Source organism: Oculina patagonica, chromosome 7, assembly GCF_052425735.1.
Source record: "Oculina patagonica isolate OP01 chromosome 7, crgOcupat, whole genome shotgun sequence".
Lineage (NCBI taxonomy): Eukaryota > Metazoa > Cnidaria > Anthozoa > Scleractinia > Oculinidae > Oculina > Oculina patagonica.
The window spans coordinates 17,817,779-17,845,023 of NC_135764.1; the positions used below are offsets into that span (position 1 = coordinate 17,817,779).

Genomic DNA, 27,245 nt, shown 5'->3' on the forward strand with positions numbered 1-27,245 from the left:
TTTGTGGGGCAAGAGAAACGCGAAAAAGCGGGTAAAAAATAGCGCGAAACTGCCAGTTACATAAATCAGCATATAAAAGTTCTATTGACTGAAAGTGCCCCTGGGGAAAGATTCTTACCAGACCAGTTCAAAAAGCTCTCTGAATACTGCCTCGTGATTGGGCAGAAAAATCTTTTGTTTTCCCTTTGTATTATTCTGCCCAATCGGCGAACAGCTTGACTGCGGTCCTTTTGTTGTGTTCTCATGCAAACGAAGTATGTACACAAAGCCAGTTCGCTCGCTATATCTGTCTTGCTTTTTAGCGGAGAATTTGCTCGGGAAGGAAAAGTTTCGGCTAGTGCCTCCCCTGGTCGAAAACGTCGAAAGTTTGACGGCCATGCCCGCGGAGAAACGGCGGATTCTTCAGATTGTGGTCGATCGCAGGAATCGTAACACTTAAATGCTGCTTGCGAGCTATTAAAGTTTGTGTGCGATATGCAGCTTGTTGCACTGCTATAAAAATGGATGTTTTTCAGATCTTTTACGGAAAGATTGATGAGAGTTTGAGGCGAAACTTTTCCAAACAAGAGTATATTTTTCACGAACAAACCAGGCAGATGTGTCAAGCGGCCGATCGCGACTAGCTACGCGTGCAAAGCGTGCAGCAGCGATTCTAGCACTGGCTTTTGTGTACAAAAGGACCGAAGTCAAGCTGGTCGTCGATTGGGCAGAATAATACAAAGGGAAAACAAAAGATTTTTCTGCCCAATCACGAGGCAGTATTCAGAGAGCTTTTTGAACTGGTCTGGTAAGAATCTTTCCCCAGGGGCACTTTCAGTCAATAGAACTTTTATATGCTGATTTATGTAACTGGCAGTTTCGCGCTATTTTTTACCCGCTTTTTCGCGTTTCTCTTGCCCCACAAACTGCCCCTGGGTCTCCGAGGATGCTCATTTTCCAAATGGAGACTCTTCTGGCACGGAATTATGCCGGAAACTGATATAAAATATTTTCAGTCGTTAAATTATTTCTAAATATTTACTGTGGGTAACAAACTCAATCACAGTAAAGTTATTAAGGGATGAAGATGTGAAGCCAAGGGTACATTCCTGTTTCCATTGTTTTCCTATAGGGGGGGTCTGGGGGCATGCTCCCCTAGCACATTTTGATGCTCGGAAATGCGATTTCAGGCCATTTCTGGAATATGTTCAGTAGTAAAATGACCCATCAAATTAATTTTTGTTACATTCTATATTCACAAGCCTCCAATATCGATGGAAGCATTTATTTGTTATTTATGATTCTTTTAGCCATCTCCGCTATTCATGATTCCCAAGTTTTAAACACAAAGATTCATGATTCCTTTCCGCTTCCACCCCCGAAACTGGTGACCCCAGTGCCAATAGACCATTTGCATTATGACGTAAAAGCGCAAAGACTTCTGGTAGTTGTAGTTAAGTTCGCGGGAAATTTTGAATCGTCATCAAGCCCGCTAGCCCAAGAAAATCGTGATGGAGGTAAGAAAAATACTCTCACTGTAGAAGACGACCCTGTGGCTTCATTTAAAGGGCAAAAAGCAACCTCTTAGTATAAAACCAAGTCCGTTAAAATGAAAAAAAGTTATGGGTTGCGTTTTGTAGTGAAGTTTCAACGAGTGTTTCCTCCACTCGAGTCCGCCCGGTTATTTAATTAAATTCCTAAAACTTTTGCTTGCCAGGTATTTTCAAATAATATACGAAGACGCAATATTTTACCCTTTCTAAACACGGGGGAGTACAGTACATGATGTCTACATTCGTAAAAATCTTTGAGGCTCACCTTTCGAGTCTCACAAGTAATCGTTCGTCAACAAGATTATGGAAATAAATTATATTTGCTCGCACGGCCCTCGCTCGGATTGAAACCACAACTGCTACCCGACGAGTTGACATTTCCAGCACAAAAGCGAGAAAACTTCTTTGTTAAAGAATATTGCAATTACAGTTCTAATTTGACGAAAACAGAAATACAATTTTAAGATAAAAAAACAAATAATCTGTATTCACCTGCACAGGGTAGTTTTGATTGATCAGCTTGAAAATCCTTTATGATTGACCCTTCATGATTCATCGATGAAGCTCGATTGAACGAGGAAAATTATTTGACTCGTTTCCCTTTCTCACTGTAAAAATAAATTAAACTGACCGTCCCGCCGAGCAATCATGATATATGGTAAATTTTCTAAGCTTTTCAGTGAAGAATTAATTCACCTGCGATCGATGGAAGCGATCGTTTGTTGAACGTCTGAAAATCGCTGATGAACAAAGTCAATGGCTTGCCTTGCTTTCACTTGATTCCACACAAATTTAGTTATATCCTAGACTCGTCCTTTCAAGCAATCTGTTTCCAGTGCGCGATGTTTTGAAGCTGTGATATTAGGCTAAAAGTATTTACGAAGAGAAGTTGCCGGCCGCGATAAATGAATTTCTACCAAGTCAACTCCGCCACACAACGTACATATTAAACTTACTTGAACACGAACAACATTTGTCTGTCTTGGTGAAAACACAGAACTCAGTCACTTTTCATTCCAAAGCTATCATCCTGTTTTCTACATTTTTGACAGGTAACGGAAAAAATAAATGTATAAACAAATTTCGAAGCGACACGAGCGTAAACTTTAATAGCAGCTCAACTTCAGATCAAAATAAAAGTCCTGGATGTCCACCTTCACGCTTGGCTGCCCTTAGCCAATCATAATCCAGAAATGGTGTTTTCCCGCGAACCTAACTACAACTACCAGGATTCTTTGCGCTTTTACGTCATAATGCAAATGGTCTATTCATTGATTTATTATATAAATAGTTCTTACCGTTCTTAAAATGGTGTGGATGAACGTATTTCCTGAGCACTAGATTTTTTTGCGTAGGGTGGTCAAACAGTGGAAGGCTTGCGTAGACTCACATACATGTTTCAGGTGTTTTGAAGCCTTGATGATAGGTGAATTGTATTTTGCTTCATGCTCGAATGAAGAACAATGAAATTGGCATACGAATAAAATGTGTTCGTGATATTTCAAAATTAACGACCCGTGGCCATAAATGGACAATGTTAAGTTGGTGTGTTCGATTATTTGCTACTCGTGGCTGCTTGATCAGATTGACACAATTTGGAGCATACACGAGACGGCGTTTTATTTTTATAGATACCGTTAAACAGGGAAGAACGCTCTACTGTGATACTATGGTCTACTATCAACATCGGAGCACGGCAGATGTATATTGGTCCAGTGTTCCTCGGGCAACTATAGTAAAATGTAAATTTTGCGGTTTCTCGTTTTCATTCCGGTTTAAAAGCAAGTACATGTACTTCATCAGTAAACTTTCAGGAATTTCGTCATTGCATTGTCATTTCCCTTGTTGAATTCTTGCAGAAAGACTCACAACACAGATGGTCAGATGGGCACAAAAGCTTTCATTTCTAAAAATATGTCTTCAACAGGGAACGAAGACAATTTTCTCGTGGAATACACTGTCGAAGAATCTGCTTTTGCCGCAGCCACTTTGCTGATAATAATGATTACATGTTTAGTGGGAAATGCTTTGATTTGCTATGTGGTTTTTCGCAACAGACGAATGTGGACAGAAATGAACATGTTTCTGGTAAATCTTGCCATTGGCGATATTGCTTTGACTTTACTGTCGATGACATCTCCACTACAAACGGCTATCACCAGGCAGTGGACATTTGGCCGAGTCGGGCCTGTCTGTCAACTAAACGCTTTCTGTAATTCCGTTCTATTCTGTAATACAATATTCACACACACTGCTATCTCAGTAGACAGATTTTTCGCCGTGGTGAAACCGTTGAAGAAAATCATGACTAGAAGAAAAGCATTGTTTGGCATATTGGGAATATGGTTCGTTTCAGTTGCCATTTCTCTTGGACCTATGTTAGGCTGGGGTCGCAACGACTACAACGGCTCGACACTACAGTGTGGTTTTGGATTCCCTAGGAACAGATTGGAAAGCATGTACATGATATGTCTTGCCGTTTTTGCATTTCTGCTGCCCATTATCATAATGAGTTATGCATACATAAGAATTTACTTAGTCGTGCGGCATCACACAAGAAGATTGTCGACTTCAACATTCGGTAATTATCAAGACGCCTTCATAAAAAAACAGCAAAGAATTATCTTAACGTTTTTCCTCGCCTTGTTAGCATTTATTGTTTGTTGGACACCGTTTGTTGTGTTCATCGCGATTGCTGTTTCGATTCCTTCGCGAGATGAAATACCACATGGCTTAGGAATAGCAGCTTACTGGTGCGGCTTCCTAAACTCGTCCATAAATCCTTATTTGATTGGCTTGAGAAGTGAACGATTTCACGAAACCTTTTCGCAATTTTTTTGCTGCCGTTTCTGCTGCCACAAACGGGCTGCTGAACGACGAAATGAAGGGAGCCATTTTAGCGATAAAACGCTTTGCGCTGAAACTAAAAATCGTACAATGATACAACAGACGACAGCCACGCAAGTGATGCAACTTAGAAATGACTATGTCAGTTCATACATGAACACGGTTGCTATCACGAACGCAAGTCAAGAAACCGTCGTCACTCCTCGCGAGAAAAGAAACGATAAGAAGATAAGAAGAACAGGGAGACAGGAAAATATAGAAATTGTTTATATGCATTTTATTTACATGGTTGGTGGAAAATTATGGAATGAGGCCACAGTTTAATGTGATCCATTTGTATTTGACCGGGCTGTATTTGTTTGCTCTCAAAAGGTTCAAAACGCAATATTTTGTTCTTCGTTGCACGTGCCTTCGGTAAATACTGATTAAATACATTTCTTTGATGTTTGTAGCATCAGTGAAGAAGTCACCTCAAAACTAGAAAAACGTAAACTAAAACTTAGTTTACTTTTCGCTCAGTTTGTCTCAGTCTATAAATTGCGGTTAAGTAAAACACATTAAAATTTGGCGACACAAATAATGCTTTTATTGTCACGAATGTCCTTTGCGTGTTGTCCCCTATTGGACTCCTTTGTCAGCTCAAATACGTGTAGCTACCAGCTTTGTAGCAATCAGTTTTCATTGTGTTTGTTGCATGACTGCGTCCGTGCGTCATAAACCCTTGAGAAGTTATCGTCAAACATACACAAATAAATGGCTGCGGTCACGGCACCGACGAATAAATGCATCGATCCATACATCAACTTTTGTTGAACCAAATTTATCTTTGTGTCGCTGTTGGCATACACTTTGTGTAAACCACCCTTGGTCAGGAATGGTGAACTATATTTACTCATTCCGCTCCACAAAATATCCGCTCTTAACGGACGACGTTTTCTTTAGCCGGCTGGAGGAGTCCTGAACAGACTTTTATAATTTTGTTTCCTCCGTCCGAACGGAAAAAAATCGGAAATTGAAAGAGACAATTTATTCATAGATCTGAAATAGATATTAGCAGACAGATTTCTATGGATCGCCGACAAGGAGGAACATAAAACTTAAAATTGAATAAAAATCGATAAAAGCCCGCGTTTTCATAGCGACTGTAACGTACGGTGCAGTTTGAATTTAGGCGCGCGCGTGCTGCACGTCTAGTGTTCGAGTGCGATGGTCCAATATTTCTGTTACTTACTAGCAAAGTCATTAATCGTGTATCAAAATCAGAAGAAACTAAGATAATTTCAAACTAAGGAGTCGAGAAAATCGTCCCACGAAAAAAATTCTTCCGATTTCTTCAGTCTGTTGAAACACGAATTCGATTGGCTTTGGCGCGCGTTCCGCAGGTCCAGTTTTGTTCTATCCGGAGCGGCTTAGTCAAATTTTTTCCTTTGGTCGCGATCGCTGGGCTTACAAACGCATTAACGTTTTGCGGTTGCTCTCCAAAATTAGCCTGCGTAGCTGGCGGGATCCGCGGATCGCGGCTTCGCCGCGCACGCACGCGGCCTTCGCCCGCTCGAAGCAAGCACTCGCACACGACTCCCGCCAGCTACGCAGGCTACTCCAAAATCAAAGTCGCTGCTCACAAACCGCTGTAACCTGAGATCATGTCCTCCCTCCCTACTTACCACTCAAGGTAAGTAAAAAACGCCTGATCGCAGGTTAAAACCGCTGGAGTTGTGGAAAGACAAAATTGCAGTGGAATCAAAAACCTAGAAGTTCTTCAAAAGGTGAGTATTCATTTCTTTTCACGACAAAATTGAGTGTTAGTTTACCGTTAGTACAAAGTTTGTCGTTGTTTGTGCACTTTGCAATGATATTCACGCCATTGCCGAGTTGCACAGGTTTTTAGACTCCATTTATGAGTTAAACTGCCTTGTTTATTTGTCACTTTTTGCCAAAAAAACAAACACTATCTACCATCATTCAAGAAAATAAGATTCTTTGATTGAAAACGGTCAAATGCGTCCCAATATTGTGCCGTACGTAGACGACCAAACTACTCATTTCATTCAGTTGCCGTAAATGATCTAATAAACGCCCGGGGCGTCTATTAAATTTTAGTGGTTCTACAGGGGGCGTTAAATAGATATAAGGCGTTTATTAGAGAGAGGCGTTTATTTCACATTAACTGAAACAACGTCTACAAAACAAATATGACACAAAGTTTGCCGGCGCGGAGTAAGACAGAACTGAACAGAGTTTGTGAATAGGAGTCTGATCTATTCTGCGCTTATGCAAAGCTATCGATGTTTTTATCGACATCGGGTCAAGCATGTTGGTATCGTTGGCCTCTTCGATGTTCGAATCAAGCAAGAAACTAAATAAATTACGTGCTTTTACTTTATGGAGCGTTACCTTGGCTTTTGAATCGATCCTTGGAAGGGGGCGTCTAATACAAACTTTACACCTCAGGGGGAGCGTTTATTAGATACGAGTAGTTGTTTGAGAGTGGGCGTTAATTAGATTATTTACGGTACGCTTTCGCACTGTTTATCAGAATAAAATTCTACTGGGAATCCACGCGGAGATTATTAATTCATTATATGCAAGTGAACATAGCTTGAGAAAATGCTTTTCAGTCAGAATATTTTTCAGTCGGCGAGGGTTAACACGCTGTGAGCAGAGTTTCTTTCAAGACCTTCAAAACATTTATGGCGGGTTTTTATTCGGAAGCCGAAATCGATTTAAAAGTGTTTAGGTCTGTGCTACATTTATTACTTATCTCTCCAGTGTAAATTATATATGCTGAACCTTTCGATTCCTTGCGTAACACAAACAGTATTATTATTCTTTCTTGCTAACCTCGATGCCGACCCGTCGATCGATTGAACAATGAACTTGAGTGCGCGCGAAAAAAAAACAAAGATTTTGCGACACAATCTTTCTCGGTTTCTTTGCCAAACAAATTAACCCATTGGCTCCCGTGCCGGCCTATACCGGCCTTGAAGATCGTTGCAATTTCTTCCACTTGTGACGTCATCATCGTTGTTCAAAAAAGGCATCACTTACACTCAATCTCTGCAGGAAGTGAAAAACTCGTAGAAAAATTTGCCTCAGCCACCCATGGCTCTTCAGTGGCGAGTATTTCCTGTTTGGATGGCACTTTCTCGAAAAATTCCTAAACCGCAAGCAAGCCAAGTTATAGGCCAACAACTGCAGCAAACAGGTAAGGAAAGGAGAAATAGGAAAGGCAAGAAAAAAATAAAATAAAAAACGATTTGTTCGCATTGTGGAAAGAAAGACATGCTTCCAGGTTGCAAGTGACTTTTTGAGTAGTTTGGAGCTTAATTAGCTCATAAATGACGAGAAAATGTCACAAACGTCCAAAAAATGTTTTTTTTTTCAAGAATTTCTCCGGGAGTCGATGGGTTTAAGTAGGAAAAAATAAAAAATGTTATTTGCCGGCCTAGGTCGGTCCGTATGGGGAAAAACTGTGCCCGAGGCAGGCAAGATCTCGGGAACAGTTTTTCCCTATTGGGACCTCCCGGCCGTCAAATAACATAGATATCTTCACATTCCAAACCGTTTTCTGACGAGTTTGCCACGTTTCAATGCTAAATAAGCCAAAGTTTATCGATATAAAGTTGCAACATCTTCGGATCTTTCTCGGCAATCTTCGGAAATTTTCGGAAAATGTTCGGAAACATTCGTACGACCTTCGAAAACATTTTGAAAATCGTCGGAAAATGGTTGGAAATCTTCGGAAATTTGTCAAAAACGTCGTAATCATATATAATAATAAACTTGCTTGGAAATATGAATTTATCACATCTCCGGGCAACCAGTATTATCCTCAGGAAAGAGAGCAACCACGATTACCAAGCTGAGTAGACAGAAAAAATTAAATTAGAACTTGAGCCCGTGATCCAATGGAAAACGATTATCTGGTCAACAGAAAACTTCAAAGAACACAAGACCTGATGAGGTCTACATCCAAGTCTGCGATATGGTCAGGTAATACTGGTCAGCAGATACCTCGTTTTGACAGCTGTCAACTGACCATAATATGGATGTCCAATCAAAAAGATGAAAGCTTACAGGTCGACCCATTTCTGGAGTATGGCCGCCATGTTGTGTGACATCATTGTACGTACGTGCCCTGGTTTATGGTGAGGCTATTTTTGTCTTTGAGAGCAAAACTTTCATGTGTTCGTTAGACTCAAAGGTGCAAAATGATTTCGCGCCGTAAGCGGTGCGTATGCGGGGTCCGGATAAAAAAAACCAGACCGCTGGAGCGCGCGCAATTAGCCAATCAGATTAAAGGATTCAGGATTCCGGACCGCTGAGATGCTTGAGAAAAAAATAATTCCTGGTATTTCACTGATGTTTATATAATAATAACTTGTATTATCTATATATGTATACAAACTGCACAAAGCGATTTACTTTATTTAATGTTTATTTGCAATTCTCAATCCACCATACACTTAAATGATAGTAAGTATAACTTCAGAGGACTTTATTTTAAAGCCCATTCTCCAACTGCAACTTCATTTTACATAAAGCTCTCATTCCAGATAGTTCTGTTTATCGTGCCCTGTCACACTGTCACAGCTACTGGTACATTGTACATTATAAACGTAAAGTTGAAAAATGTTTACAACAATTTTTGTTTTCAGGTTTGAAAACTACGCTAATGTGTAAATATGTTTACCTTAAGCCTTTGGCATTATATCATCTTGACCATGGTCACATTGCTTTGAACCCACTTCCAAGAGTCATTCAAAGCAACACAGTTCACACTAACCTACTGAATGCCTGTGCATACACATGGGGTTTGATACATTTACATTAATCAGTGATGAAAGAGTCGCAAATCTGTGAGAGCCATTGTCATCTTGTGTTCATCAGCTGCCTTAATGCAAACATCATCTGCCACAGATCCTGCTGGACTAGCAATGAATTCCACACCACTCTAGAAAAAAAGTAACAATGATAACTGGATCTGGAGTTCAGGCGAAGTATCATGAGTCCAAGCCAAAATTCTTCTGACAGAATAATTAATTTAGTTATTTCTTTCTTTATATCTTATTTTAAAATTGTAGCAATTGAAGGGCTAGGAGCATTACCGCTAGCTTGCGTTGCAGCCGGATGTGTCACAAAATCCTTGAAAAAGTCCATCTGCGCAGCGGCGCTCAAAAGCTTGTTCCACAGGTTTGCAAGTATTTGTGCATTCACTTCTGCACGATCGCCCCTAAGAACGACTGCGTGGGAGGCTAACTTCTGATTGGCTGGTTTCATATTACTGTTATTACTCTCTAACTCGCTTTTGTTTTTCCGTCACGCAGACAGTCTTTCTTTGTTTACCCCATGTAAACAGAATGTCAGAATTTTATGAAGATAGTTTGTAAAGGGCGTTCAAAGTACCCTGCGTAACAGTCAATTCCTCTCCAAGCGCACAAAGCAAGCAATGGAAATTACTACCGAACGAGTGCACTCTGAACGCAAACTTCATTCAAAGCCATGAACATAGTAGTTTGAAATTGATCATCTTCGAAATAAACAGGAAGTTCGCTGCAAAACTCTTTGCAAAACTCTATCTGGTTGCAGATATACTAGCTTTTAATTGATTGCATGTTAAAGATTTCAGACTCTCGATTTAGACGAGTACGTTAAACTGTTTTCATCCCGTCTTACAAAATAAATTTATTTTTAACTTAGCGTGCCTTGTATGACCAGTTTTGATTTTGATTTTGTCCAATGGCAAAGCGCGTTTGAAAGTGATATAAAACTAGCCAATCAGAAGTAAATACAGTCAACTCTCTCTAAGACGGACACCTTCGGGACCGGCCGCAACTGTCCGTCTTAGAGAGGTGTCCGCCTTATAGAGAGTCGGAAGCAACATGACGCCAGTAATTTTGAGATAATAAAGCTAAACCTATGCACAATGAATACACGTCTGTTTTGAGTATGTTTTAAGTCGCTTCTTTAACAAAACCTACAAAGTGGGACATCAATAATATCAGAAAATTGACTCTTTTTCATAACAATCGATAAATCGCTGCTTTACGTAAACAAAGAAGCTCATTGTTTGTGGTTAGTAAGCTTGGTATAAGCGTATCCTTAGGGCACTGACTAACTTTGCTTTAGCGATATGAAGTTTGGAAGTATTTTCAATAATAAAACATGATAAAAAACACTTCTTAAGACCCCTCGTGTCCGTTGATGATTCCAAAGTGTCCGTTGTCCGTCTTACAGAGGTGTCCGTCTTATAGGGAGTTTTGTTACAGTAAAATGACTGAAAAACGGCAGGGACCATCACCAGGTGTCCGTCTTATGGAGGTGTCCGTCTTATAGAGGTGTCCGTTAAGAGAGAGAAACCCTGGAAAAACATTTTTTGTTTTCCATGGTCAAATGTTCAGGTGTATCACCTTAATTTTGTAAAACACCTAAGAACTCGGCATATGGCGCTACATAAATGAAGTATTTTCTAATTCTACCATTCTTTTTAAACTCAAAAGATACCTTGAATAACAAAGGACTTTAAGCGTCGATTCTGAGCGGACTGAGTTTTAAAACAACAACCACGGCGTCACCAAGGACAAGGTCGATTGACAACTCAATTTATAGTTGACTTACAAATCTCGCTAGAACTACTGTTTTCTTTCAAATCTCCGTTACGGTTGAAAAACTGAATATCGCAGACAGTGCTCGATTCAAAATAATAACTAATAAAGCAGAATTTGAACATTACGCGTTGTTGTTTTGCTGAAAAAAGGAATTGTACAATTTTGTGCACGTGAATTGCGTGAATGTGTGCACGAGCTGAGTCGCCGAAATGCTAATTATACCTTTTGAAAGCAGGAGGGCATTTTGCGTGCGCATGCGTCGATATGGGCTAGTGCGCACGACAGAGAAGTTCTGCTATCGATTGTTTACATATTTTTCACAATTTATGGCCTAATTTTCCGCTCAAAATAAAAGGTGTTTTAAGTTTTATTTGCTGTATACGATACCAAGAGTCCTTGCTTTATCTTCTGACAACAACAAGCATACTTTGGTGTCGGCGTGCCGTTTTTCTGATCGACTTTGGCTATGTGCATTAAACATTGCGCGTGGACAAAATGGCGACCGAATGTCGAGAACCTAAATACCTTGCCCATGTTTTTAATAGCTGGGAGATCTAAACGGACAAAGCGCTACGGCTACTTAGTACTAAAATATAAAACAGCAGTTTTAACTATACGATGTTATAATCAAGTATCCCGGGTTTGAGCGAGTGGTCATGATTTTGTTCAGACTTTTTATAAAACTGCAATTTCATCGTTCTCACGATGCAAAAATCTCAAAATCTAACCTTGATCTCCAGCGTCTACCGATGATATATGGAGCCTGAAGTACTTGAACTATCGTCTAATGCTGCGAAGGTAGCGTTAAAAAATGGTCTTTTGTGGTAATTTTTAGCTTTCTTTAACGTACGTTCTCGCTGGTTTATTCTAACAGAGAAACTATCGTTTGTGATTATTTCCTTAAACTTAAGCATTGGTCAAAATAACTTCACATTTCGATGTACCACAATTATTCCGTTGAACAAGAAAAGAATTACTGAGATCGGTCTTAATTTTAAAGTGTTATGGTAATTCTTTGCTGGTAGACTATTTGTTTACATTTTACTATGTTAATTAGTACATTTTTGGCTCCTTTATCAAAATCTAGCCTTGATCACCAGTCAAAAAATAGCATAAAACGAACAAGCGATATATATATTTTTCAGAAACGTTCTAATAACTGCTGCATAAAATGTCTTAAGAAATAATTTTTAACTATAAACAACGTTATTTTCAAATTTTCATTCAACGTTTATTTCTTTAAGATTGATGTTCGTTCTGTTATAACGACTGTTTTACTTCTGTGTCGCCTAAATGTGATTTAAAGAACTGTAGTTCTTGTTCCAGGAAACCCTGTTTGCCAGTCGAGGGCAAGTTCGCTTTGCTTTAGAGTCATCAGTGAGCTGCATTATCATGTGCAGAACACCCAAACATGTCTTCCCCCTCAGGGAAAACCCTTTTCTTTGGTGGCCGTCCCTTTAGGCCAAAAATCTCCCGACAAGCTATAATATTGCTCGCACTCTGCCTGTATTACAGCAATTGATTTGATGTGAAGTTTTGATCCTAATATATCACACTCCAGCATACGAATAAATGTTTTCCTCTTTTTACGGCCTGTTTGATTTTTGTCGGTGAAGGCTTTCCTACCTGTCCCACATATTTTCCCATTATTTGCAACAACGATCCCGAAGCAGGCCAGAAAATCTGCTTTATAAGAGCCTTGCCACACACAAAACACTTTTTCTTAGCGAAATTTACGTCTATATTAAATTATGTGACGAGAAACAGTACAAAAAACAAAGTTTGAATCTTCCGCGCCATTTTTATTCTCAAGATCACGCGGTCTTTGTACAGCGGTTGCACGCATGCGCCCGCAAAATGCCCTCCTGCTCCTTTTGAATAGCGTTGACCGGTGTGGCCTTTAACGTCTTTATTAATATTACCGCTATTTGACGAGGAAAAAATTATTTGCTCGAAAACATGCAATCTATCATGAAAAGATGCGCTGTCAGCGAGAAGCCTTTGAAATATACGAAAGTCGCCAAACAAAAATTTTTATCAACAGAACAATAGCTTGTCCGTGCGTTGTGCATTATGTAAATTTCTTCACTGTCGTCCGCAAAACAACAACGAACAAATGCACACAGTCAGGCGGAATCTTGGAAGGCAAACAAGATCTTTGATTTAAAACCATTATAACAGTATGCACAAGAAAGAGACTAACGGAAATCAAAACACCAGACGCTCTTTTGTTGACTCTCTCTTTTGTTAACTGCAGAACGTTTTTGTTACTTTTGTTGCTTCGATAAACACCAGTTCTGTCAATACTGTGTTAGAAACAGTTCAACTTTCTCGATTTACTCCCGTTCTGGGAAATTTACTTCCGCTTAGACCTGAGAGCATGCGCAATAAAAACCGGAAGACCAAGGTTCTACCTGAAATCGACCTGAAATTGATCTGATCGATTCCAGTTTCCCAGAGTCCGTCCCGTACCGCTGACCGACTGGATGGACTCTGGGCTCGAGATTGGGAGCCAATGTCAAAACTATGGGTGAGACTGGGGAGAGACGACTTAAGAGAAAAAACCACTGTTTTGCAGTCTAAAGGCAAATGGTTACCTGAAGCGCTTTGTTATAGATGCTTTAGAATCTAGCCTTGAGGGACAAAACATATAGCTCCGATTTGCATAGTATAAAAATGTGCTTTTTACAATTTTTTTCACTTTCCCCTAATGAAGGCTGAACTTTTAGCCAAAACGTTGGGACTTTTTTTACGAAATTTTACAAACAATTTAAAACGAGAATAACATTTTTCTTTTTAATCATAGAATACTTAGTATTCCATTGTGGCCATGCATATATTAAAGGTAATTTTAATAACTTTAAGAGCTTGTTAAGTTATGAGTGATGTTAATGCCCAGTTGGCTGACGAAACACGCTAAATGCTTTGCAGTACTGATGACCCTGGCACTTGGTTAATAATAAATAGGTAAAACAAAAAAAATCACAGAATAATACACACCAGATGGGCTCTGTCAATGTTGTCCCTGAATGGAAAGAAGGCATCTGAACTTAGGGAGACACCCTTCAGTTTAGCAATCCATTCCTGTCTGTCAGCCTAGAGGAAATACCCCCCCCCCCAAAAAAAAAAAAAACAAAAAAAAACAAAAAAAAAAACAAAACAAAACAAAACAAAAAAAAAAAAGACAAAAACACAAATCAATATTTCATTATATGCACAGACTTAAACCTCTCTTTACAGATACCGTTATCTATTCATTGGGAATCTTCAAAACCTGGACAATTTGCAGGGTGCTGCCAAATCCCACATGCATTGTCTTAAAAGGTAACCTTGTTAAGGAGACTTGATGTAGTTTTTTTAGCCCAAGGGTGGTTGTTTTGAAAATTAAAATCATCTAGGAAGCCAATGTTTGATTTTTGCCAAAATACACCATAATGATCAAATATGACCAAATTTTAATTTTTTACCCGTCATTTAATCACAAAGGTTACCATGGCAAACATTACAATTACAACAAACATCATCATACTACAATTTAATGAAAAGGGGTGCATTGTTGTTTAAGCCTGGTTTTTCACTAGTGACGCAAGCACAAACACAAGCACAAGCGCAAGGATAACAGCTCTTATTTCTCCGTGAAAAAGGCTTCGACTCGAGCAAAAGCACAAGCGCATTGCATTTGGATGCTTGTGCTTGCAGGCAACAAGTGATTGTGGTTGTGCTTGCGTCGCTAGTCGAGTGAAAACCAGGCTTTAATAGCAGCAAATCTCTGAAGAAAATGTAATATTTGAATTTTTGTGACACCATAACAGCTACAGCTATCACAATATGCTGTTTAATTATGCTTTAATCAAAATCAATTTTAGCATTTACGTCATTGCTTCTGCATGCCATTTATTTTCCTTTTCTTTATTTGTTTTCATGGAAGTTTTGCTACTGATCTTAGATTTGGCGTAATTTATCGGCCTACGGCTTTAACCAAAAATGGTCTAACAGTGACTATGTTTTGCAATGAACTTCCTATGCAGAAATACGTTAATCCATGAGGTCATGAAGTCAACTAGATGGGTTACTACGCTTTGCTTATTTACATGTGTATGATACACCAGAAGCCTGAAAAACACTATCCAACTTGCAGATCTACTAAAGAACTGTGTAGTAAGTTTGCCGACTGTTTCTCTGACAAAATTGTGACCATTAGAAAATAGAAATCAACTGGATGTGTTACCTAGAACGGAAAAACCAGATAAAAAAAGACCTTCTAATTTTTAAGAAAGTATATGATTTATTTTAGCATTTTGTAAGGCAATGATATATTTTTACGATTTGTATTGTAACGTTTGTTATGTATTTTAATGAGCGAAATAAAAACATTTTATTTGGTTATTTAATTCATTTATTTACATGTAGCAATATGTACAATTTATTTTGATTATTACTAATTTTTTTAAGCATTGTAAAGTTCTTAGCTCATATTTTTCGTATGACGCCTACAGCCCTACCAAGAGTCGCCCTCAGATGGACCCCTGATGGCCATTGAAAGAGAGATTGACCAAAAGAAACTCGGAGAAGGACAGTGGAAAGAGAAATGGGAGATAACGAATGGACATGGGGCCACCTTGAATGAGTAGTGGTCTATCGTAGCCAATGGTGCTATCTGGTTGAGGCCTTACGTGTTAGTAAAGGGCTTAGCACTTAAATGGGTAAGTGCTATATGAATATTATTTATATTATTGTATTGCATTGTCTTGATCAATCAGACCTGAGTAATTTTGCAGTGTAAGGAATGAGAGAGAATGGGAGGCATGGGAGCTAAATGCAGGCTTAACCTTATGAATGAGATAGAGAAGGCATAGGAGTCGTTAAGTAAACTAAGGAGTGAGCAAGGCAGCCCTCCACACACTCTTCAAAATCCTTGGTCAAGCTCAAGTATAATTTAATATGTTTCTTTAGGTTATGAAGTAGTCAGCCTTCAATAGAAATAATAATTTAAGGTGGCTCGTTCCAGTTTTTCTTGCATGGGAAGTCTGGTGACTAGGCGCGCGTCACGCTTCATATCAAGGAGTCACGAGCGAGATTTGAAAAGGAAAACAAACATGGCGGCCAAGTGCGAGATTGCTTTTCTTCAGTTTAAGAAAAAACCCCGCTTTCAACTGAAGTTGTTTCAACAAGAACATTTTAAGTAAACTTAATTTTCGTCAGTCAAAATGTTTTCGGATCTCACTGCTCGAGTTACAAAAGCAAATTCGCATGTGCTACGATCGATCTTGTCGGAGATCGTGAGTCAAGTCCACTTTTTTCGTTTCAGCTTATTTGATTTCGCTGTCAAACACATGATTATTCAGACAAAGAAATACTTAAGTAAGACCTAAGAGGCACAACTGCCGCCAACTGAAACTGCCGAAAAGTTTCGCAGACAAAGCGAGGGGAAGTCCACGCGTGTTGCGCGCGTATGTGCCCGCAAAGATCAGCGGCAGTCGGAACTGAGCATGAGTAAAGACCAAACTTTTAAAAACGAAATTTTAAAGAGCGAAACGCGCGTGGGAATTATTGAGTTCGTGAAGGCTTTAGCAAGAAAACTAACCCGATGACCCCCATTTTTTATTGCCCTAATATTTTCCTTTATGTAAAGGAAACAACAGAAAAAATCTAAAAAAATTGTACGAAAGGAATTTTTAATTACTAACAAATTGCCCTTATTTGCATTTGCAAAAAATCCGCTTCGTAGAAATTTTTTAAAATAATTATACAGTTTCTTTTTCAGATGGCAAAAGTTATCAGGAGAAAAAAAATGGGGGTCATCGAGTTAGTTTTCAAAATATAAGCACTGGAAGCTGAAAAAGGGTTCGAAAAATCATTGGCTATCGTTGACATGGTAACCACTGATGACGTAATTATTGGTATTTTGGAACAACAACGCAATGGGTAATTTAATCATACAAAAATTTTGTTTCGAACTTTAATTGATTTTTTGGCCATTTTCTTTCAAAGGTTGCACAGTCAAAAACCTGAAAACTGGTATGAGCCACCTTAACATACCTCACTAAGAAGTTCTGGTGCATTTTCAAACATTTTTTCCCAAGAGTCTTTGTCAGTATCCTATAGTGGGTTTAAAGGAAACCACAATAAAAATTAGGTATCAAATCAAATCACACACTCACCCACTCACTCACCGACAGACCGACCCACCGATCAGTCAGTCAGTCAGTGAGTCAGTCAGTCAGTCAGTCAATCAATCAATTAATCAATTAGTCAATCATAAATGGATGGATGGATGGATTAGTCGGTAAGTCAGTCAGTCAACTAGTTTCCCATGAATATCAATGTTTCCCGAGGCAGAGCCAAGGGAAACGTTGAGATTTGAGGCAAATAAAATTACATGTACCGGTAACTGGTTTTTAGAGGGACCAGTCATTAAGTGATTTGTTCTATGGGAACACAACAAATTTAAAAACAGGTGAGCAAATAATTTTTATTAATTGTTACAAATCAAGCTGATATGTACAGTACACATAAGAGGTACACATAAAATATTTTTATAAGCTTGAAAGGAAAGGATATATAATGCTGGTAGTCAATACCCGATACTAGTGCTAAGTTTTTGAAGAGACCCCGGTGTGATTTTTTTCTGTTGGAGCATCCGACAATAATTAAATCGCCACTTCAACAAGTTTACGAAGGTGTTTATAACAACAAAAATTCTATAGTCAAAGAAACCATTCATGATTAACATTAAATTGCTGCGTTGAGTGTGCTTGCGATATTTTTGCAAGAGGAAGTTTTTTTGATCTGTTGAATAAACATGCGCTGACAAGTGTGATTTTGTTTTTCATCGTTTTGGAGTGTTGCGACAAGAATTGAATCAACGCTTCTACAAGGCTTCTTTTTTTTATAAGATTGCAGTGTTTAGAGCTGAAGCGTGCTCTGATCAACCTGTCACTCATTGGCTCCCATTCCAGCAAGGTGTTGGCTTTTGCTTTCGAAACTATGATGGCCACGCCGCGAATGTGTTGACTGTCGTGCCCAGAGTGCATAATGACTGCTCCATCGCTGTTCACTCGGCGTCCAGAGCCTGTCCACCGGCATTCACTAATCCCCAGAATGTCCAATCTGTACCTCCTCATCTCACTGATAACCTGCGGTGTTCTTGAGGTCTCGAACATGGTGCGGACATTCCATGTAGCCAGGCGGATGTTGGTTTTAGGCCCGAGCAGACTATCCATCGTACTCCTGACTTCCCGAGGGCTTTCATCAGGAGTAGTCATGTAGCCAGTTGGTTGGCTCAAGTCCGCTATAGGGTCCACAGTTGTTTTAGCATTTGTTGTCGTTTCCATAACAAAGTGTTTTTTACGGGGCACTGGAGTTGTTAGCACCACGCCCAACCCCCAACCTGGAGGGCCAGGTGCTGATTTTTGTCTGTCCCTCCCCCTGTGCTGTTACCTTGACGTGGTGGGGAGGCTTGCGTGTCTCAGTGACCCTTGTGAGCTATACCGAGCAGGTCCAACCAAGTTGGGAAGGTTACGGGGTAGAGACCAGACAAAAATCTACAAGGCTTACAGAGGTCTTATTTTCAACATAAATCTCTATAGTCAAAGAGAAAAAAAATTAATTATTTTAGATTAAAATGATAAGCTGAGTATGCTTGCAATATTTTTATGAGCAAAAGTTTTGTTTGATCTGTTGAATAAACATGCACCAACAAGCCGAAGACTCTGTAGGTATGAGAAGCGAGTACTTGCTGGAATGTTCAAACAATGTGTGATGGAATGTTTGACAAACAAAGGTCACATCATAAAACCTTTCATAGAGCATAATTTCTACCTATTAAGATCATTTCACGGTTTAAATCACCGATTTACACCAAATAGAAACAGAGATATAATTTTTCCCTACTTGCAGTGATGCTAAAATAGAAGACTTGCCGGCACGCTTTATCTTGCAAAAAAGTAGTGCATCATATATAATTTCATAGAACACTGTTTTTACCTATAAAGATCATTTCACCGTTTAAATCACCGACAAACAATGTACAGTACATTGTTGTGGATGATCAAAAGTGCTTTTGAAAGCCCATTTCCCAGGCATTTTCAAAGAGGTTTTGCAGTGCCGTTCTTTGTTTACAAAACTTGGCTTGCATTTGATGCCAAGCACAAAAAAACAACATCGCATCACGCAAATGGTTTTGAAAGAGTTTGTATTGAAGGGTTTTCCATTTGCGAAGGGTTTAAAAAGGGTTTGCGAAGTGTTTGAAAAGGGTTACAAATGGTTTGGAAAGCTGATAAGTACAGTACACATAAGAGGTACGCATAAAATATTTTTTAGCTTGAAAAGAAAGGATATATAATGCTTGTAGTTAATACTTGATAGTGATGAACATCAGTTGTGGGTCAAGATCATTTGTGGGGCCTGTACAATACTGCCTTTGTACTACAGATAAGGGGAAATAAGCAAAGAATTTTTCAATGCTTGAAACAGGTAAAGGATAAAACTTTGATGTTATTACCTGGCCAACTGTCCCATTCACATAAACATCAATGGCATTTGACATTTCTGCTCTTTTAACACCCTAAAAATACATAATGACAACTTAGTAAATATTAGCCACTACACTAATTAAAAAATATTATTTAACAAAAAAACAACAACAACAAAAAGAAAACACTCCTATGACTAGGTTAGTCATCTTTAGGGTGGATATTTAAATAAAAGCATGTTGCCAAGAAGTGTCCCCATTTAGCAGTAGCTTAAAAGCTACTGCCAAATGGGGACACTTAAACAATCAAAAATTTAACAATCCTTTTAGATCTAAAAATTATATTGTGGTAAGTTAAAATTTAAAACCATATTTAATCTAAAAAATATTTACATTCAAAACACGATCTATATAACAAAGTCATTAAAAAAAGATGAATAGAAAAAAACCCAAAACTAAGTCACAAAAAAAAAAACCACCAAGGCAGGTGATCTTTAGACGTGAACAGCTTTGAATCTCCCACAATCTTACAGCTAACCATGTCTGACTTCACAAGTTTTATTTCTGACAATTTCCTGACAAATTTTCCGACTGCTCTACAATTCTGAATGCCAAAAAAAGCATTTTTCAACTTGCGATACTCTGTGGTGCAAAGTCTAATAGAAACTTCAGAATGTTTGTTTGGCTCATAATCAACACGTTGGGTAAAAATTAAAAAAAAACCATTTTTTATTAAGTAAACTGAAAAAATTGTAGACTGTGGCAGTTCTTGATATGTTTAAGCAATTTTTTTTTGTTGGATGCATGCTACCTCATTAAAATTAAAATTTAACAGAAAAAAAAAATAAGAAGCCAAATGATTATCTGACAGAACCATGTTCTCTTATCACACAATTCATGGTAGTAATCGCTTGCAAAAGTCAAACATTTCTGTCAATAACAGCATATCACAAATTCAAAGATGCCATTTGACAATTTTGTCCATTATTCTACAAATTCTCCTTGCATGAAATGCTGACAATTTTAATTAATTTTCCCTAAGATATTATTGTACACATACATCCTCTTTATTTTCCTTATCAATAAATTAAATTACAGAAATTGTTATATAAATATTACTATAGATTATAATTGTATAAAAACACACTGGTTTACCTAAGAACTACATACAAACTTGCAGTATTTACTCGATTTCCACTCAATTTTACTAAGTCTGATGGCTGACAACAACTCTACTACCCTGGATGATAACCCTGTAATGTTTTCAAAGACACTTTTGGCATTGTTTTAATTTTGGGCACATGTCCCTTTTCAAGCAAAAAATGTTTCTGTGATCACAATACTTGATGGCATTTGTTCTGCAAGAAATCTTGTACCTACCAGTTTTCTGGCCAAGACATGCCCCTGCAAGCGGGGTGGGGGTATTTTGGTGTCCTCACAGGAATTTTCAAAATTCTGCACGTTTTTTGACGTGCGATTTGTATCAAGTTGAAGTTTTTCATTTAGGCTGATTGGCGGCATTTCACAAACAAACCATCTCTTGGGGTGGCAGCTAAAAAGCTAATTTTTAATAATACCGGTAATTATAAAAGTAATATATAATTATAATAAAAACCTTCTCAAAATCCTTTGCAACTGAAAAATCGTCAATGCCAAATAACTTGGTCAGTTTTCAGTTTGAAGTCAGTAGAAGTAGTACGTCGTTTAGAAATATCCCTTACCATAAAGTACTTCTTGTATAAGTCGTATGTCAATGACGTCATTAGTCACGTGACTTTGCTCAGAAGTTTGTATTTGCTCACTGTGACGAAAATAGTTTGTTACTGAAAAAACAGTCATTGCAGTTTGAAGCACATTGGTGTGTGCCATTTTGGACTGCCGGGGTACCGAACAAAATATTAATATTAAGGGGGCTCTGTACAATTTTCAAAAAATGGGAGTCTGGGTACAAGTGCGTATCTGGCGTTACATTAAATGTGAGGAAGAAACAAATTACATGTTGGTAGATATTTATATTTTAAGTGCATTTTTATCACTTTTATTGTTATGACGTTATCAGTCACGTGACCAGAACGGACCGCAGTTTTAAATTAGCTTGAAAACTTTACCTATATCTCTCTCTTAAGATTTTTTTAAGCCAAGTTGTAGCTTTTTAAGTAGTGTTTTTAAAAATGGCCATTATTACTTTTTCCTAAACTCAGAGACTCAAAGGACAGTTCAGAATGCATTATGGCCAATCAATCGACCACATGATAATAATTTTCCAGGGTAATTTCGCTTGAGAATAAGTCAAATGAGTTCACCTTTCAGTTCAGTATTGCAGCAGCAAATGTGATATTTGTGCTTTTCGTGCAAAGGTTTGTAACATGATACCTTTGTTTTTCTCTTAGACTGCTATGATGCGTTTAAGTCTAATTAAATTAACGCCACGGATTCTACAAGAATCATACCACATTTAGAAAACAACCTAAAAATTTACAAATTTTCAGAACAGTGCACGAGCAGAGCACAAACTATAAATTACAAAGCATAAAATGTCGAAATTGCGACTTTCCCCCCGAAATTGTCGATAAAAATGGCGGCTTTTCCCCCGAAATTGTCGCTAAAGCATTTCGTGCGCCAGATCATGCTCTCGCCACGGTCTGGTGAACACGTCACACGCTCACTCAAGCATGAAGCCGAGAAGCACGTAGTGTGAAGATTTCTTTCAAGAAATGTCGGAACCGTCACGAAAGCATGTTCAAACAACTTAAGAGGCAGAGGTTTTACAAAATAAAACGGAGGTTAGTTCAACCGATGGAGAATAAATCAAAGGAAAGGAAGTGACGGATGTAATATGATACTGTTGTTTTTCTCGCAGATCGCTGTGATGCCTTTTAAGTTTAATTAAATTAACGCCACGGATTCTACAGAAATTCTACCGCATTGAAAAGCACACCACGTTAGGCTTAATACAAAATTTCTAAACACGTCCCTGTTATTTTAATTTTCGATAGCTTGAATTTCAGTTTGATATTGAAACGGTAAACGAGATACTTTTTTTTATCAAAAACATGTAACATTACACTTTTGTTTTTGTCGAAACGGATGTAACACGATGATATGGTTACGTGATTTATTTTCTGCAAACAAGGCGACATTGATTATAACACAGATGTTATCACCTTTTCTAAGAAAACAGCGTTGCCATATCAGGAATTATTTCACATGAACCACTATGACGCCTTAGTGTTTAATTCAATTAATTTGTGGTTTTAACTTGGCGCCATAGAGTCTACACGAATCCTTCTGCAGAAGAAACATGCAATGTTCGTGATGTAGACTGATCTGCGCATGCGTTTAGCACAAAGTATTTTGTTGCAGAAAGAATTGTACCACAAGGAGAGCATAGTGCTTTCTGAAACAAATATATACCTTGAGTTCTTCAATTGTAAGTATCGTAAATACACTCCCCGTTATACCAAGGGCACACGGTCAGGTTCTCTCCATCCCCTACCCCCTTTACAGACATAATTAATTAATTGATATTAATTAATTTATTGGTGATTAAAAGTTTACACCGCGTTAGCGGTTTAGTGGTTTAGTGATTTAGTGGTTTAGGGGTTTAGCAAACGCCAACCCACCAAACCATCACAATAGTGCATTCTGCACTAAAAAGGACGGCAGTAAAAAATACAACTGAAAAGTTTGTTGGCTTTCTTCTCAACGACCATTTGCGTTAGGAATAAAAGAAAATTTTGCCAAAGGAAGGAGTGTATAATATCATTGTCAGTTTCTCCTCATTTCAATTGGTTTTGACGAGGTTGAACGTTATTTCTTTCAGACGAAAGGAGTGGGCCTGGGGAGAAGTTAAATAGCTGCCTCTCCCCTCCCCCCTGCTGGGGGTCATCGCAGCGGATTCCTTGCGGACCCTATTGTGGGCTCATGTTATTTTCAAAATGGCGACTCTGCGGTCGACTCTGCAAGTTATAGAGGATAGTTTTGTCGATGTTTTTCTTTTTGACGTGATCAAAACGAGTCCCAAAAACGTAGGGTACACCTTCTTCATTTGTATTCCCGATAAAAAAGAATATGGAATGAGTAGAAACGTGCGAAAACGTGGGTAACAGAAACTTAAAGGCCCGGCTTAAAGCTGCTTAAAGGTGAGCGTTTCTCATTGAACAATGATTTGTTTAGACTGGTAAAAGCTGATGTCTTCGACGTTTTTCATGATTATCAATTTAGCTTACTGGAATTAAAGCCGGGCTAGGCGTAATTTAAAAGAATAGATAGTGAGATTCGAATGAGGCGACAGTCATTTTGTCAAGGCATGCAACTGTTTATTTATGTTCGTCATCTGAATCTTAAGCTACTGTTTTTCAAATTAATAAGAATTGCATCCTTTCATTATTTATACGTGCGGAAATGTTTCTCAAAATAATGAACAAGTGGCCATTGTAGGCTGCAAAGAAAAATTAAGTCAGGAAAATTTGATGTGTTCCCTTTGAAATTGGAAGAAACATTTCAGCTCAGTGTGATCTTAATTTTTTTTTAAGTTAGACTACAGACTTCTTGCAGTCAACCTGGTAGCTAATCTAGACTTCAATTAAACAGTGCTACTCACGTTTTGGAATGCCTCTTTGGGCAAGTTTAATATCTGAGACCATTTCTTAACTTAATTTTTGTTCTTCCCATGATGTTTTATTGTATATATATATTACCTTTCCTTTGCATTTTGTGGTCTACAGGTAATTTTTGGGACTAATAAAAGTCCGATGTTTTGACAGAACATTTTGGGTTACTGTTCAGTAAGTAAAACTATGGATTGGAACAAGTTCACTACAGGTAGTTGTTGATCTCTTAGTTTTACACATATTAATGTGACAGTCAATTCTAGCAATTCCCTTCCAGTTCTCTCTACACACATTCATTACCTGAGGCATTTAAGATCTGCTTTTTGACCAGACATTTGTCTACTTTATAAAAAATCTGTTTGACATTTTTAAGGCCTGTATTTTCAGTTGTTAGATGACCTTCAGTAGCATTTTAAATTCGCAATATAAAAATGTGTCAGGCCTTAAACTTAAGCAAGCCAGAAAACCCTTATCCCAATATAAAGCTAACTGCAAGCAACATGATGTACATTGTATCCTTTGGCAACCAAAGTGCTTTTAAGGCTAACCAGAGTACTACGTAGGCTAACCGGAATCCTATGTAGGCAGGCTAACTGGAATGGCTTGCATGGCTCGCATGTTTCATGACACATAAGTGCCATCCAAGTCAGAAATACCTAACTTAAATAAAATTAATATCATAACCTCAAGCCACCTCAGCTAACTATACTCAGGCTAACTGGAGTACTGCTTAGGCTAACCAGGGAGCTTTTAAGGCTAACCAATGTCCTACTTATTTATAGTGGAATGGCTCTTTTTTAATACATGACATTTTTCTGCAATACTTTATGAAAGGAGGTGTGCAAAGAAAATTGATTTCTTCTTTTCATGATCCAGGAAGACTGGGCAAAGTGAAACCATTACATATAAGCTTAACCAAAGTCCCATGTCTCTTTTGAAACAAGCACAACAAAAAATTAAAATCCATAAATGTCATTTGGCTATCTAGCAAGTGGAAAAAAATCTTGGACCCACTAGCCCAACATAAAAGCAGCCAGGTTTTTTCACACACTGAAAAAGGCCATTTTATTTTAACATACAGTCTGCATGCTGGAAAATAGCAATTTCATAAAAAAATAGTTTTTTGTTTGTTTTGTTTCTATTTACAGGTGACTTGAAGACTTTGGAAGGGCATTCCTGTATTAAGTCAAAATGAACTCAAAAATACACACTGTGTCAATGTAATAAAATTGTCACAGGATTGATTCCCACATGTTGCCAGTTTAAACTTGAATATACTTAAGTGACATTTATGGCTCTTTAGGGACCGGTTATTATTTATGAAGAGGGGGGGAGGGAAAAAAGAAGGGGGGTCAAGGCTATTTCAGAGTGGCAAGAGGGGGGGGGGGTAGAAATTTTTATAAAGAGGTTTAGGGGGGACCAGCAGTTTGAGCTGGGTAAAACAGTTGAATATAAGAGTGCAAACACTATAAGTGAAACAGTGATGCTAAATTGTACAATTTTATGCTATTTCTATTGTTTTCTCTTGTTTAAAATCCACTATAATTATGTACAACTTTAGTGATTTGTGTTTTACAGAAGTACTGTTTGCACTCTAAACTCCATTGTTATCTCAAATTTTAGTTAAATAAAGAATCCAGACCAATCTGCTTTAATATCTTGTTTGACTGAAATTATTTTTATTTTTTTCAAAATGATTATCACTGCAATAGCCCAATAAGTAATAAAACATGATATAACAACAAGAAAGTAGTTCTTTTACACTTTAGGAAAATCATTGGAAAAGATTATATTTTGCATGGTTATTACATTTGTGTTCACCATGATAGCATAATTTGTAAAAACTATCACTTTTCCAAAGTTAAGGAGTTAATAATTGAGGTATGTTTACTATACACGTAACTCATCCAAAATTTGCCCTATTACTGGAATAGTATCCATAGCAAAGAATTTTTGGCTGACTAAGTGTTGATCCAGCCTTTGTGCATCAGAACAAGTGTGCAATTAAGATTGTATGTAACATGCATTTAATAATATTACTTAAGGCATATAAAATATTAAAGGGAGATATGAGGTGAGGGGGGGGGGGATCATCACGTAAATACTGAATAAAGAAGGGGGTCACTTGCTACTAACATGGCCTGGAGGGGGGGCCTTACAGAAATTTTGATCTTTCCAACATATTTTTCCCTCCCCCCTTATATAATATGAACATCACAGAACCCAATAAGGCTACATGTAAATACTGACAATTACATGTAAGTTTTTAAAACCATTCTGAGGTTTATGACAAAAATTTTTTGTTTCAATAAAACAAATGCAAATTAAATAATGAAATAGAATAGAGAATGTACATTAAACTTATTATTATGGCAGACCTTAAATGTTACTCCAGGTTAATGTGTCCAGTTAATCATGTGTCAAGTTTTTTTTTGCAGCACAGGCTTGGTTCCACAGGGAGTCGTTTCAAAAAATATCCATACATGTACCTCCCCCAAGGGTAGTTTTTTGGTTTGGACCCTCCCACCCCCTGGGATTTCCAGTTTAGCTTCATACTTTCTTTTAAACTATTGAGACCCCCATCCCCCTGGGAATTCGCAATGACCATCCTTGGGGTGGGTATGGATAGAATGTAGGCATTTGCTTATGAAAGTTAGCTGCAGATTAATCTGATTGATACACACTAATCTATTTTCACATTTAAACCTGTTTTCTATGGGATATATAATTATATATTGCTTTTACCGGTTTCACTTGTAATTAATAATAATAATAATAATAATAATAATAATAATAATAATAATAATAATAATAATAATAATAATAATAATAATAATAATTGTAAGGTGTATACAGTGTATGCATGTACGGGTACACTTTCCATGAAGTAATGCACTGTAGTACAATTATGCCAGAGCTTTTAATAAGATTTTAAGAAGGTGGCTGTCCACTAAAAAAGCTGTTGGACAGCAATAAATAAAGCTGAAATTGTCTCCCCTTTGTTGGAAGATGCATGAATTTCAGCCAGAATGCCCCCAGCTCCCCCCCCTCACTAATCCCCCAAGCTTCAGTAGGTACCAGGTATTATGAAAAATGGACTAAGTAGTTGCAGAGAGTACCAAAGGGCACAACATAAAAACGTAAAACTAACAGAAAAATAAAAAATAACACA

The 27,245-nt window shown here is 37.9% G+C and overlaps 2 protein-coding genes and 1 long non-coding RNA gene across 3 annotated transcripts in view; 2 read left to right on the forward strand and 1 right to left on the reverse strand.

The window, feature by feature from the left end:
* Nucleotides 1-3,048: 3,048 nt before the first annotated feature.
* LOC144659999 (histamine H2 receptor-like) lies at nt 3,049-4,959 on the forward strand. Its single transcript, XM_078520541.1, has 2 exons — nt 3,049-3,274; nt 3,392-4,959. Exon 2 carries the CDS (start codon nt 3,417-3,419, stop codon nt 4,701-4,703), a length of 1,287 nt encoding a protein of 428 aa, XP_078376667.1. The 5' UTR covers nt 3,049-3,274; nt 3,392-3,416; the 3' UTR covers nt 4,704-4,959.
* A 3,840-nt stretch (nt 4,960-8,799) lies between these two features.
* The window catches only part of LOC144661462 (bifunctional purine biosynthesis protein ATIC-like), a 97,621-nt gene continuing 79,175 nt past the window's right edge, over nt 8,800-27,245 (reverse strand). The window contains exons 15-18 of the mRNA XM_078522238.1: nt 19,491-19,553; nt 17,027-17,086; nt 13,988-14,083; nt 8,800-9,333 (exon numbers count right to left, since the gene is read on the reverse strand). Of these exons, the coding sequence (XP_078378364.1) occupies nt 9,214-9,333; nt 13,988-14,083; nt 17,027-17,086; nt 19,491-19,553 (339 nt within the window). The 3' untranslated portion in view covers nt 8,800-9,213. The remainder of the gene's footprint in view (nt 9,334-13,987; nt 14,084-17,026; nt 17,087-19,490; nt 19,554-27,245) is intronic.
* LOC144661485 (uncharacterized) lies at nt 23,551-25,323 on the forward strand. Its single transcript, XR_013572284.1, has 2 exons — nt 23,551-24,284; nt 25,222-25,323. It is a non-coding gene; the product is annotated as an uncharacterized LOC144661485 (long non-coding RNA).

Bases quoted from the DNA above. Each gene is read 5' to 3' on its own strand.
- LOC144659999 (XM_078520541.1), top strand. From the start codon at position 3,417: ATGGGCACAAAAGCTTTCATTTCTAAAAATATGTCTTCAACAGGGAAC.